Source organism: Musa acuminata, chromosome BXJ3-5 (assembly GCF_036884655.1).
Source record: "Musa acuminata AAA Group cultivar baxijiao chromosome BXJ3-5, Cavendish_Baxijiao_AAA, whole genome shotgun sequence".
NCBI lineage: Eukaryota > Viridiplantae > Streptophyta > Magnoliopsida > Zingiberales > Musaceae > Musa > Musa acuminata.
Genome location: NC_088353.1, coordinates 41597129 through 41609487, shown reverse-complemented (window position 1 = coordinate 41609487; position 12359 = coordinate 41597129). Strand labels below are relative to the sequence as shown.

The window sequence follows — 12359 nt, the reverse complement described above, 5'->3', positions numbered from 1 at the left end:
GCTTTGAAGTATAGGTAAGCTCTCTCTCTCTCTCTCTCTCTCTATTAATTGAGAAATCATTGAAGAGAAAGAAAAACATGGACATGCAATTGGTAAACCATATGATGTGGAGTTGTCTAATAAAAAGGACTCACTTGATCATATACATACTATTTCTTTTAATCTTGGTCCTAATAATAAATTAGACATGAAACATTACCCCTGCTTTATTCTACTCAAGTAGAACTCAGATTTCTGTCCAAGAATTTAAAGTTCACTTTTTGGTAGTAGGATAATAAAATTTAAAGTTTGAACTTTGAAGTTTAGATATAATGACTTCATTTAAAGTTTAATGATAGCAGCTAAAGTTTACATACTATTTATGCTTCATAAGTACTTATTTTAGCGTACCGATGTTTATGTCACGGCATATTATTTGTGGATAGATTGACTGTATCATGTTATGTTGAATTTTGGTCTACTTATTGATTAGTTTTAATCTTCTACCTCCTCAATTTGGCTTTATCCTCCATTTCATGAATATGCATTTAGATTTTCTCTTAAAAGCTTGACTTGAAATAAGGTGAAAACCATATGAAAATTTTTCTATTTATCTGATTATAAAGGCTTTCAGCCTCGAGCAACTGTGTTTCTCCAATCCATCTCTACTTGGTGATTATACTTAAAAAAGGAAGACTAATCACCAATGTTGAATCTATGACTATAAAAGGATTTCTAGCTTTTCATATGTAAACATTTGAAAATAATAGTTCGGATTTGTTTTTTGGGTCGCACTACTTAACAAATTTATTTCTTAAAACATATTATGTCTATATTTCTCGCGATGCTTGGCTTCTTTAATACCTATCTTTATGTATGTTATTTCCTTGTATATCCTTTTGTAATCTCGCTCTTGTAGACACTAATTTGCTTATGCAGGTGAAATGCTGTCATCATAAACCTAGATTTTGATCTTAGCAGGTTGTTCTTAGTTGTAGATCGAATTGGAATATACAAGCAGTTAATCTCGTGTAACTCGTTAATCTGATTTTGTTTATGACAGTTCAATTCTTACAATGAAATTGTATAAGATATAGATACTGCTTTCTTATATTTATTAATGTGATAATCACTTTGTAGTAGGGTTTTTGTGTGCTATTTTCTCCTCCAAATCTCTTCAAAGTTGTTATCTAATATCACTATACAAAGTTGTTTGATTCATGGATTATCCTTAATTTGAATTGGTAAATTTCATACTTGTATTTGTGTAATTGTGGTTAAACTTTCTTTTAATATAGTGTTTCAGTATGCATTCATAAGTTGCAAAATTTTCTTCTATAGTTTGTCAAAATGATTGGAGTTATTAGTAATTGTATGATAATAATTTTAGTTTGGTTAACCTTAATCTGTTTGATTTTCTTTTCTTTTATTGTGGATTGATATTTTAACTGATACAATAAGAGCCATTAAAGGATATTGGGATTCATTCATCTCTTGAGATATAATAACTTTGTCCTAAATTATAATAGATATGCATTTTTCATTCATCAGTGGATAATTCTTCAAATTGTAAGCAACTTGTTTTCATTACATTATGTGGCTTTAATATAGAGATTATACACTTCTCAGTTGGGGTTAGGATGCATGCCATCCATACTAAGCTACCGTGGAAGATGCTGATGAAAAGGTAGGTTAGCTTTCTAAATATTCTTCTTGTCGTCTTAGAGCATAGAGCCATGTAAGCTAGTGCTTTAGCAAGATCTATCTATTACATTAGTGCTAGAATTTTTCTAGTCTCGGCATCGTCTGCTTAACGTATTTGTTAGTCTACGGAGTTATTCGATAAGCTGATGTTGATGTTTACATGCTTTGAGTTCATAAAAATATTACAATTTTAACAATTAGTCAACAATTTTGAGTTAAATCTCTTTTGGGTATGCAACGAAGCATGATCGTAATCCTATATAAGTTTAATGAAACTATCATCACCTATTTGTCGCAAAGCGGACCAAAAGGTGTCCATCAAGAGAGTGGCTTTGATCAAGTAGTATGAGAGAGGGTGGTGTCTGATAGAATTTTTAGGATCCTTGTTTTCGGTCTCTTAGATCATCATATAAATCTTATCTTAATACCTACTTTCTTCTCCATTTCAATCTATCATGATATTTTATGACCGCAAAATTTACGATGAAGCAACAGTGACATGGAGGCAATAGAGAACAGAACAATCATCTTAATGAAAATTCATTAAGCTTTTAAATGGTTTGCCAGTGGTGAATAATTTAGCAACATCGAATATCTTTCTCTATACATTGCTTTTTGGACACTGGAATCTGCCTTGTTGAATCCAAATATCTTTTGTTGTTGCAGCTGGGAATGATGCATATCTAGTCTTTTTCCTTACACTAGCAATTAGAAGACAAAGTCGTGCCATGTAGCCATTCGTGTATGATCTGCATCCATCATGGTTTTAGATTTTGGGACAATTGTAACTTTTAAGATCGTTCTACTTTTAAAGATCATTCTACTATAGATTGTAAAAAAATTAATATCATCTGTAAGTAAAATCAGCTTGCATTTTGTGTTTATAGCGGTCGAGCTGGTTTGGTTCTGAGTTATTTCTTTTCATTTTAAACCATTTTTTTCATCGAACTTGGTTAAACCAGTGACCACAATTTATCGTAGGACTAACAATGACGGGCATTCTTCAAATATTGTTTTGAGGATTTTTCATGCAAGATTAGGAGGTCAGAAGCTCACTGCAAAAGACAATATATTATCATATTGTTTCAGTTTCTGATACTTTGTACCGGAAGTCGGTATCAGATTGAGTATTAGTGCTGTTGTGGATGCAGATATGAGGCCTGAATAAACTGAAGAAGATGGAATTCTGCTTTCTAAACCAATAAAACAGTAATTATTTAGGGATGCTTTGTTTTAGACTACTGATGATTAACTAATATCTACAAAGTGCGCCGAGGAGTTTAAAGAATTCTTCAGAACATCTGAAATCTTATGAGAGGTGAATGCTATTCCATGATTATAGACCATTTGAATGCTGCTGCATTTTAAAGAATCTCTATGATCCAAATAATTTTTGACAGCCCTAGGCATGTTATTGAGCTGATACTTGATTTTAGTCAGCACTGATACCCAATATAATGATCTTAAGAAGGCATACACAAATCTTGTGTTCTGTAGATATGCCAATCTCCTGCTATGGAAGTTCAAATTCAGCAAGCAGGTATAACAAAGACTCAATGACTTTGTTCTTGTGTCAACTTTACCTGTTGATTTAGACTAAAGTCTTTTATTCTGGTGGTATGAAAACAATACATATTGCAGCTACTTGATCTCAAGGAAGGATTACTGCATATGCCTTCATGGTGTTGAAAGGATTACAACCAGAAATAGAAATCTAATGTGTTAAGTATCAAAGTCTTCATGGGAGCAGTTGAGGCAGAAGGAGAATAGAGATTGGTGGTGTCAGTCCTTTGCTTCCTGCAAAGGATTCCTAAACATACATTCATATTATGGTTGTATGTCTTTGCATAGCAAATTACTGCCACTGGATTTTGTTTAAAGAGGGATTACAGCCACTGTTTCAACACATAGTGTAAGTGATTTGGGCTAAATTCTTACAGAAATTTCAAGCAAAAGAGTAGCAAATGCTGCTAAAATCTGCCCCTACAATATTGAATGAACTATACAATTCTGTTCTTCCTTGTATTTGTTGCATTGTACTGTTTAGTTGTGCTGTCAATTTTGTAGTCATTGGAGTTTATGGTGTATGTGATTGTTCTTTTTATCAATATTATCATTGCAAGGAATAAAATTATCAGAAATACCCAAAAAAATCATGAAAATATGAACAAACAAGAAATATTTGATGCAGTCAAAATGTGAGTGAATGTGTTATGTGTATGAATATTGTGATTTGTATGATATTATATTGTGATCCATCATTGTTATTATCGACTTGATGATAACTGTGATGTAACATTAGGGATTAATTTGGGTTTTAAATGAGGCGATTTTGCTGTATAGACACGCGGCATATGATGATTGGCCAGTAAAGGATGCCCCCACCAGATTGTACCAAGTACTCGGGCCATAGGGCATGCGACCGGCTTACCACAAGCTGTCTTGTTCCCTTACGTGAACATCTGCATCGAGCCAAGCAGCGTCTAAAGGAATGACGTATCGTGTAATCTTTTTGCAACTGGGACCCAGTATTTGAACCATTAAATTTCTCCCACGTCTTCAGCATGGCATAGACGATGCCTGGCTATGAACAGGTAATCTCGATCAGGAGCGGACACACGGCCGAGTGTTCCCGAACAAGACGACGTGGATCCGCTCGCTTCCATAAACGTCCTTTCCTCTTCTTCGACGGCTTCTTTTATCTTGGGATCGAAACCCTCCGACCTTCAAATTCTATTCCCGAATTCGCCCTCGACTTCGATTCAATGGCTTCCGCCGCCACCGCCTTCTTCGCCCCCCTGTACGCCAGCCCTTCTCCCCATGGCGCATCCCGGTCGTTCTTCCATCGCTCTGCCTATTTCTCGTTCGGACTGCCTAGGTCCGCCTTTCGGGCCCTCAAGCACTCATTCCCGTTGCATAAAGAACCCGGATTTGTGCCGAAACCGGTGAGGGCCCCCGGCGTGGCCTATGCCACCGCAGCCACGGAGAAGAGCATCCATGATTTCACTGTAAAGGTACGACCTTGATGCGTTCCTAAGCTTATATTTCTGTGTTATCCGTCCTAGAAAACGTGGAAAAATGAATGTGTGATTAGAAGCATATTGTTGGTTTCTTAAAGATTTTGAACGGGTTTCAGTTAAACCACTTTAATACTAAAAAATGTGACAGTTCATAATCTACTGAAAACTTCGGTGTGGTCAGGAAGTGTCATGTTTTAGATGCTTGTAATTTGGAGGTGTTGGTGAACTTTTACGCCCTGGCCGAGCTGTCAGCACGGCTCGGTCCAATCCCGGATGCGCAAGGTTGCCCACGTGGAGCTCGGGTGGTGGAAGTGAGCGTTGGGTCGGGTTGGGTCCGAGCCTCGCCTCCCGAGTCCGATCTTCTCTCTTAGCGAGTGGCCTGCTTCTTCGTTGTCGTCTATGTGCATGAGGTCGGGAGGAGGACTTCCCGACTTAGATCCTTCTGAAAGTTAAGTTAGAGTTGAGTGGAATAAGAGAGAGTTGAGTGTTCCAAGTCTCTCTGCATTAATTAGGAGGTTCGCTTTTATAACTGTAAAGTGGTGGTCGATCGTACACGGTCCTTTAATGGCTGTCAACTTCTCGGACGGTTGGCTTGTATATTGCGTGCAAGCGTCATCCGACCTGTACGGACCCACACCGTGTGGTGCCGTTTCAAGCTTTCTAGAGCCACTCTGCGATATGTGGCGCCGACTTGTACGACATCGAATAGTATGAGGGCAAGCAATCATCCCGTTCGGGTCTGAGGTGTCGCGATCCTCGTGGAGGGCTCGGGGGTTAGGTCGGCTGATCAGCATAACTCGGATATAGGACTGGTTGAACAACACTGTTCGAACATCTGTTGGTTGAACAACACTGCTCGGGCATGGACTTGTCCGAGCAGCACCGCTCGGACCCACATTTGGCCGAGCAACTATTCGGATAAGAGACTCAACCTAGCAATGGAGCTCGGGCATTGACTTGGCCGAGCAACACTAGTCGAGCTCATGTTTGGCCGAGCAATTGCTCGGACATCAACTGAACTAAGCAGCGACTGATTGTAAATGATTGGCCGAGCAATGGAGCTCGAGCATTGGCTTGGCCGAGCAACATTACTCGGGCCCATGTTTGGCCAAGCAATTGCTCGGACATTGAATGGACTGAGTAGTGACAGATTGCACATGATTGGCCAAGCAACTGCTCGGACATTGAATGGACTGAGCAGTGACAGATTGCACAAGATTGGCCAAGCAACACTGCTCGGGCACTAGGGATTGGACTAGCCAAGCAACGTAGCTCAAGCATTGGCTTGGCCGAGTAACACTACTTGGGCCCATGTTTGATTGAGCAGTTGATCGGACATTGACTGAACTGAGCAACAATTGATTACACATGACTGGTCGAGTAACACTGCTCATGAACTGGGGACTGGATTAATCGAGCAGCGTAGCTGGAGCATTGGCTTGGCCAAGCAACACTTCATGGGCCCATGTTTGGTCGAGCAGCTGCTCAGACATTGAATGAACAGAGCAACGACTGATTGCACATGACTGGCCAAGCAACATTGCTCGAACTCTAGTGACTGGATTGGTCGAGCAACGTGGCTCGAGCATTGGCTTGGCCGAGCAACACTACTCGGGCCCATGTTTGGCCGAGCAGTTGCTTGGACATTGAATGAACTGAGCAGCGTCTGATTGCACATGACTGGCCGAGCAACACTGTTCGGGCACTAGGGACTGGACTGGCCGAGCAACCTAGCTTGAGCATTGGCTTGGTCGAGATTTATAACTTGAGCACATGCAACGTTGTAGCGGCCCTCGGCGCGCCCCCAACCCGCCCCCCCCCTCTCTTTTTTTTTTTTCTTTTTTTATTTGCACACCTTGGGCTTATCTACTTCCGACCTCGCTGTGGCAGGCTTTCTTCTTTCCCCGGTCTGCTCACATGGGTAGCTCTTGGCGGGACCTCTTGTGCGACTCCTCGCACTTTATTGCTACCAGTTCCTTAGCAGTAACATACTGGTTGGCCCGCTGGAACGATTGCTGGTGGCCTCTCGACCAGTGATTAAAAAAACCTTGAAGGTCGTAGGCCCGTCAAGAACGCTTGCATAACCAAAGAGGGGTGGGCATCTGGAACCCTCGGATTTCAGTAGCGAAGCAAGCGACGAAGAGGGAGAGGGATTCGTCCTCCTTTTGCCTTAGCCCGAGGAGCATGGCTATGGACGGTTTAGGTCGCGTGCTGGGTAGGAAGTGAAGCTCGAGTTCCCTTGCAAGCTGATCAAAAGACGAGATCGAGGACGACCTCAATCGGTTGTACCACATCCGAGCCTCGCCTCGGAGGGTGGTAGGAAATGCCCGACACATTAGGGCATCAGAAGTGTCGTATAGGGTCATCTGGGCCCGGAAGGAGTCACCATCATAGGCCTCCAACATCGGGAGACGGAAGTTGAGGGGATAGGTTTGTCCTGAATTTCTTGGGCAAAGGGGGACCCAACTGAGGTGCTTTTCGTCGAGCTCCTTGGATTTATATAATTCCCTTTGAATCTTGTACAGACGCTGATTCACCAACCACAATTGGGCTCGAAATGAGTCATCCGTCGAGTTGAATGATAGGGTGTTGGCTTCGGGGAAGGTCGAGGCAGCGCGTTCGGGCATAGGGACGTTGCGCTCTGTCGTTGGCCTCGGGTGTCTCGATTGCTCTCCGGTTGGGGGATGGGCATCTTGAGCCAGAGGCGGCTGGTCGACCGGGGTGGCATTGTGACGTGTAGGGATGAGCATAGGTTGGATCACGAGTGACGACCGTGGGGGGAGAACCGTCTGTTGAGCTAGCTTGGGTATGAGGGGTGCAATGGTTTGCATCATCCCGGCTAACGCTTGCACATGGTGGGTGAGGTTGAGGAACGCCTCGACGGAAATGACCAACTACCCTACGCCAGCCCCTGGAAGCAAGAGCCCGGGGTCGTTGAGCAAATGATAATAGCGCTCCGAAGTTTGAGCCGAAGCGCTTCCATTCATATGCAGGAGAGTAGGGAGCTGCCCTCCGAGGTCAAAGGTGGAGATGGTGGCGGGTGCCTTCTCGCCAAGGCGTTCGCTGGGGTTGTTTGGTGGTGGACACTCTTGCCACATCGAACCCTCCTTCTAGTGCCAAAATGTTGGTGAACCTTTATGTTGTGGTCGAGGTGTTAGCACGACTCGGTCCAATCCCAGATGCGTAAGGTTGCCTACGCGGAGCTCGAGTGGTGGAAGTGAGCGTTGGGTCGGGTTGAGTTCGAGCCTCGCCTCCTGAGTGCGGTCTTCTCTCTTGGTGAGTGGCCTGCTTCTTCGTCACCGGGCCCCTACACACAGGTCGAGGTCGGGAGGGGGATTTCTCGACTCGACCCCACCGAAAGTTAAGTTAGAGTCGAGTGGAATAAGAGAGAGTTGAGTGTTCGAAGTCCCTCTGCATTGATCAGAGGGTTGGTTTTTATACCTGTGAAGGGGTGGTCGGTCATACATGGTCCTTTAATGGCTGTCAACTCCTTGGGCGGCTGACTTGTACCTTGCGTGCAAGCGCCGACCGACCTGTACGGACCCGCGTTGTGTAGCGTCGTTCCGAGCTTTCCGGAGCAACTCTGCGATATGCGATGCCAACTTGTACAACACTGAACAGTACAAGGGCAAGCAGTCGTCCCGTTCGGGTCTAAGTTGTCGCGTCTTGTCAACTTGGAGCTCTTTTGTTGGCACTGACGTAGTTGTTGACCGTTGCCACGTGGACGGTGCTGGAATATGTCATATCAGGAGGAATTGATGAATTTAGGAGAAAAAGGAATATGATCTCCATTATTGTTAAGCAGATTTTCTGTCAAATTATTTCTAGATCTGCTTTTATTTTTAATTCTGTATAGTGCTTACTCTAAAGTTATGATTACAATTATACAAAGTGAGGTAAGACAATTAAATAAATCTATTTAGAATAAGATAAAGCTAAGGCAGTTAATGAATATGCTGGAAACTTCAGTCTGATCAGTAATTAAAGATTTCTGAGGTGTTGGAAATTCGGAGGAATTAATCTTTTGTGAGTTTGTTCGGTGAAAAGGAAGCACATTTTCACTGTTTTTAACTAACCTTGCTTCCAAAGAAGTTCCATTTGCAAAAGTAGATCTGCTTTTTTGTTGTGTATGCTGCTTATTGTGAATCTATAAATACAATTGTGCAAAGTGAGGTTAACTAGATTCAGCGTGTGGATTTTGCAAAGGTTAGAACTTTGTATGTGATATAGACTTGGGAGATATGGGTGGCGTACCCGTATATTTAAAGATGAAGCAGTGTTGCAGAGAATGGAAGTCTAAAGTGCTTAATGAGCATACTGGTATTTTGAAATTCAAAATAAAATTATCTGTCTTGTCTTTTTCTTACTCTTGTATCCTTCCCTTATCCTATATCTATATCGTTTCTCATCTCTTAATATTTTTTCTTGAGAGATTTAATATGCATCTTTATTCTGGAAAAGTAGTTGTGTCAAAGATGATGTCAATTCTGATGTGTGCAATTATAGTCTACCTTACTCTCTCTTCTTGAACAAAGGATAAATATGATGCAGGATATTGATGGGAAGGATGTTTCTCTGACCAAATTTAAAGGGAAAGTTTTGCTGATAGTTAACGTTGCTTCAAAATGGTGATTCTCTGTCCATTTGTAATTAAATGCTTGTGCTTGGTAGTAGGTACTACTGCTCAATGTTTGGCTTTGCAAACCTTTTAATGATAAAGTATTTGTTTCTAATTGTTAAGTGGGTTGACAACATCAAATTACACGGAGCTCTCTCACATTTATGAAAAGTACAAGACACAAGGTATGCTAAATTTGTCAAGTGGATAAGCTTTTGTATTAATTGTTTTCTTTTTCCTATCTTTAACTTTATATTTCCTAATTGAAGATGGTCTAGATCATTCATTGGATATTTAATTTCGACCTGCAATTCATGCTTTCACATCCATTTCTCTTATTATATGAGGAAGATGAAGAGTAACTGTAGCATTGTCATATAGCTTAATATATCAACTTTGAGGGAAGCATTTTGGGAATTCAATTGTAAGTGAAGCCCCAGTGTTGGCTGTTGATAGTACTCAATTCCTTTGTGTTTATTTTTAAGAGTGAAACTTGAACTCATGGCTAAGTTACGATTATCCTGAGCACAAGATTTGTATTCATTTGATTTAACAACAAGATCTCATCCCTACTTTGCATTATTTTGCTTGCATTTTAACTGCAGACATTCAGAAAAACCATTTGCATGAATATGGAAATATCATCTGTACAAGAGCACATGTATCTCCTAAAACGATACATCCCACACTTCCATGAAACAGAAGTGGATATTTCTAATATAATCTGTCCTCTGCTTTATAAAGATACATGCCTATAGCAACGTCAGGTTCTTCATATCTCTCATGCCCCTCTTATTCAACCATGGTGGGACCTTATGGCATTTGCTTTCAGGTGCTGATATCTGATTACTAAAGATTGAAAATTGATATCTAAAATCATATTTCATGGGCTTGAGGAAGTGGATGGAAGTAAATTTATGTAATAGTTGAACAAGATCATTTAGGAATTGTTTTGTATGAGGATGGAATATTGGCTGAAAACAGATAAATTGTCTGCTGTAGGGTACATGCTGTTGTTACTGTGAGATATACCTAAATGTTCACAAAATCTTAATGCAGGATTTGAAATTTTGGCCTTCCCTTGCAATCAATTTGGGGGCCAAGAACCTGGATCAAATTCAGAGATTAAACAGTTTGCCTGTACAAGGTTTAAAACAGACTTTCCTATCTTTGACAAGGTACGACATATTAACCCCTCTAGATGCATTCTTTTTCAGCCAATGTGAAAAATATATGCACATATATAGAAACTTCATGTTTAAAGTATATTATACATGACAGGTTGACGTTAATGGACCAAAAACTGCACCAGTTTATCAGTTTCTCAAGTCCAGCGCTGGGGGATTTCTTGGTGATCTAATAAAGTGGAACTTTGAGAAGTTTTTGGTAGATAAGAATGGAAAAGTGGTGGAGAGATATCCACCAACAACTTCTCCTTTCCAGATCGAGGTGTGTAAATAGACTTAACAATGTCATAATCAGACACTAGGCACTAGAAATCCTATTAAATGCTAATTCTGCATAGTGACTCATTGGTGCTAGTATAACATGTGTGCATATCATGAATTCTGGCATATAAGCTTCTTCAGTGATTCTAATGTCGAAAAGAAAGCTTGAAAAATAAGAAAAATGAGTGTAATGTCTATATAATGGAAGCAACTTGTTCCTCTCATGACATGCTCTGAGATGACTGAGATTCAATGTTAGTTTGTGTTTCTTATTTTGCAAGACAGAGGCATTGCATGAACACTGGAAATTGCTTTGAGGAATGCTATTCAAATCACAGTTTCCATAATGCTGAAGCACGATTGATATAGAAAAAGCAAAACAGATAAATTTTCTTGCTAGATCACTAAGAGGTATCTAACAGGTTGTACTTTCCTTGAACTTCTCAGTGAAGATCAAGCTTAATAAACACTGTTTTGTTCTGTCGAAGTACTTTTTATGGTCATTGCAATCTGCTAAATTTGCACATCCACATGAATTGCTGATTTAAACCACAGTGTTTGAAGCTAATCATGAAAATATTTAAAGATGAGTAACCATCATAGGTTGGAAGTGCATGTGGATACTGATTAAAACCAAAATGTTTGAAGCTAATTATGGAACCATTTAAGAATGAGTAGCCATCTCAGTTCAAAGTGCTTGTGAAAATCTCCATCAACTACAGAAATAACATATCTAAATTGTGGTCAAATTATTATATTTTCCATATGCTTTTGCAACAAGATTTTTGTATGATGCACCTGTAATCCGTGTTTCAGTTGACATTAATGACAAAATGGTAGGACATTTGATAGTCTAAATGTAAAAACTCAGTCATCTACTGTATTCTGTTTCTGGAGGTAGGTTACCACTGTAGATGCAGTGGGACAGTGCCTTTACAATGACAGCTTGATTGTAGTTGATGTTGATATTATTGTGTTGCTTCTTAATAAAGCTTTAGTTTACATCTCACACACTTCTACTTTCTGTTGCAGAAGGATATTCAGAAACTCCTTGCGGCATAATCATTTTGATCCAGTATGAATGTGAATAGAGCACTGAGCCATGCTTGCTAAGGACAACTTTTTCTCCCATTTCTTCAGTTCTAAACCTGTAATTGGATGGCTCCATGCATAACCGAACCAGATGGATTTATAGTTCATATTCTGAAAGCTTTACTCGACATATTATTTGATTACATTTTGTTCAAGTGCACTCAGCATGTATCTAAAATAGTAGATAAGGTGTCCTCAGTTTAGCTCTATGCTATCAGAAGTACAATACTGGAACAGAGTACAAGTTGGTTCCTAAATAAGCAAGGGAAAATATCAAATTGCTTTCTGGGATACCTGTTGGAAAACTGAAAATTCTATTGGGCTTATGGATATTCATCACACTTTTTTTAATAAAGAGAATATTTATGACATTTGTTTGAAATTGTTGACAACTTTGGTGCTAGTACATTGTGATCCTTGGATGAGTTTGATTCTTAAAATTATTTATGCTGTAGCTTGCATTACAATTTTCTCCATGTCAATTTTATTTTATTTTGC

General features: G+C 40.2%; 1 protein-coding gene across 1 annotated transcript; it reads left to right on the top strand.

The window, feature by feature from the left end:
- Positions 1–4384: 4384 nt before the first annotated feature.
- LOC103985352 (phospholipid hydroperoxide glutathione peroxidase 1, chloroplastic) lies at positions 4385–12232 on the top strand. The gene is made up of 6 exons (XM_009403016.3): positions 4385–4697; positions 9255–9331; positions 9445–9506; positions 10381–10499; positions 10603–10770; positions 11802–12232. Exons 1-6 carry the CDS (start codon positions 4449–4451, stop codon positions 11829–11831), a joined length of 705 nt encoding a protein of 234 aa, XP_009401291.2. The 5' UTR covers positions 4385–4448; the 3' UTR covers positions 11832–12232.
- Positions 12233–12359: the final 127 nt, after the last annotated feature.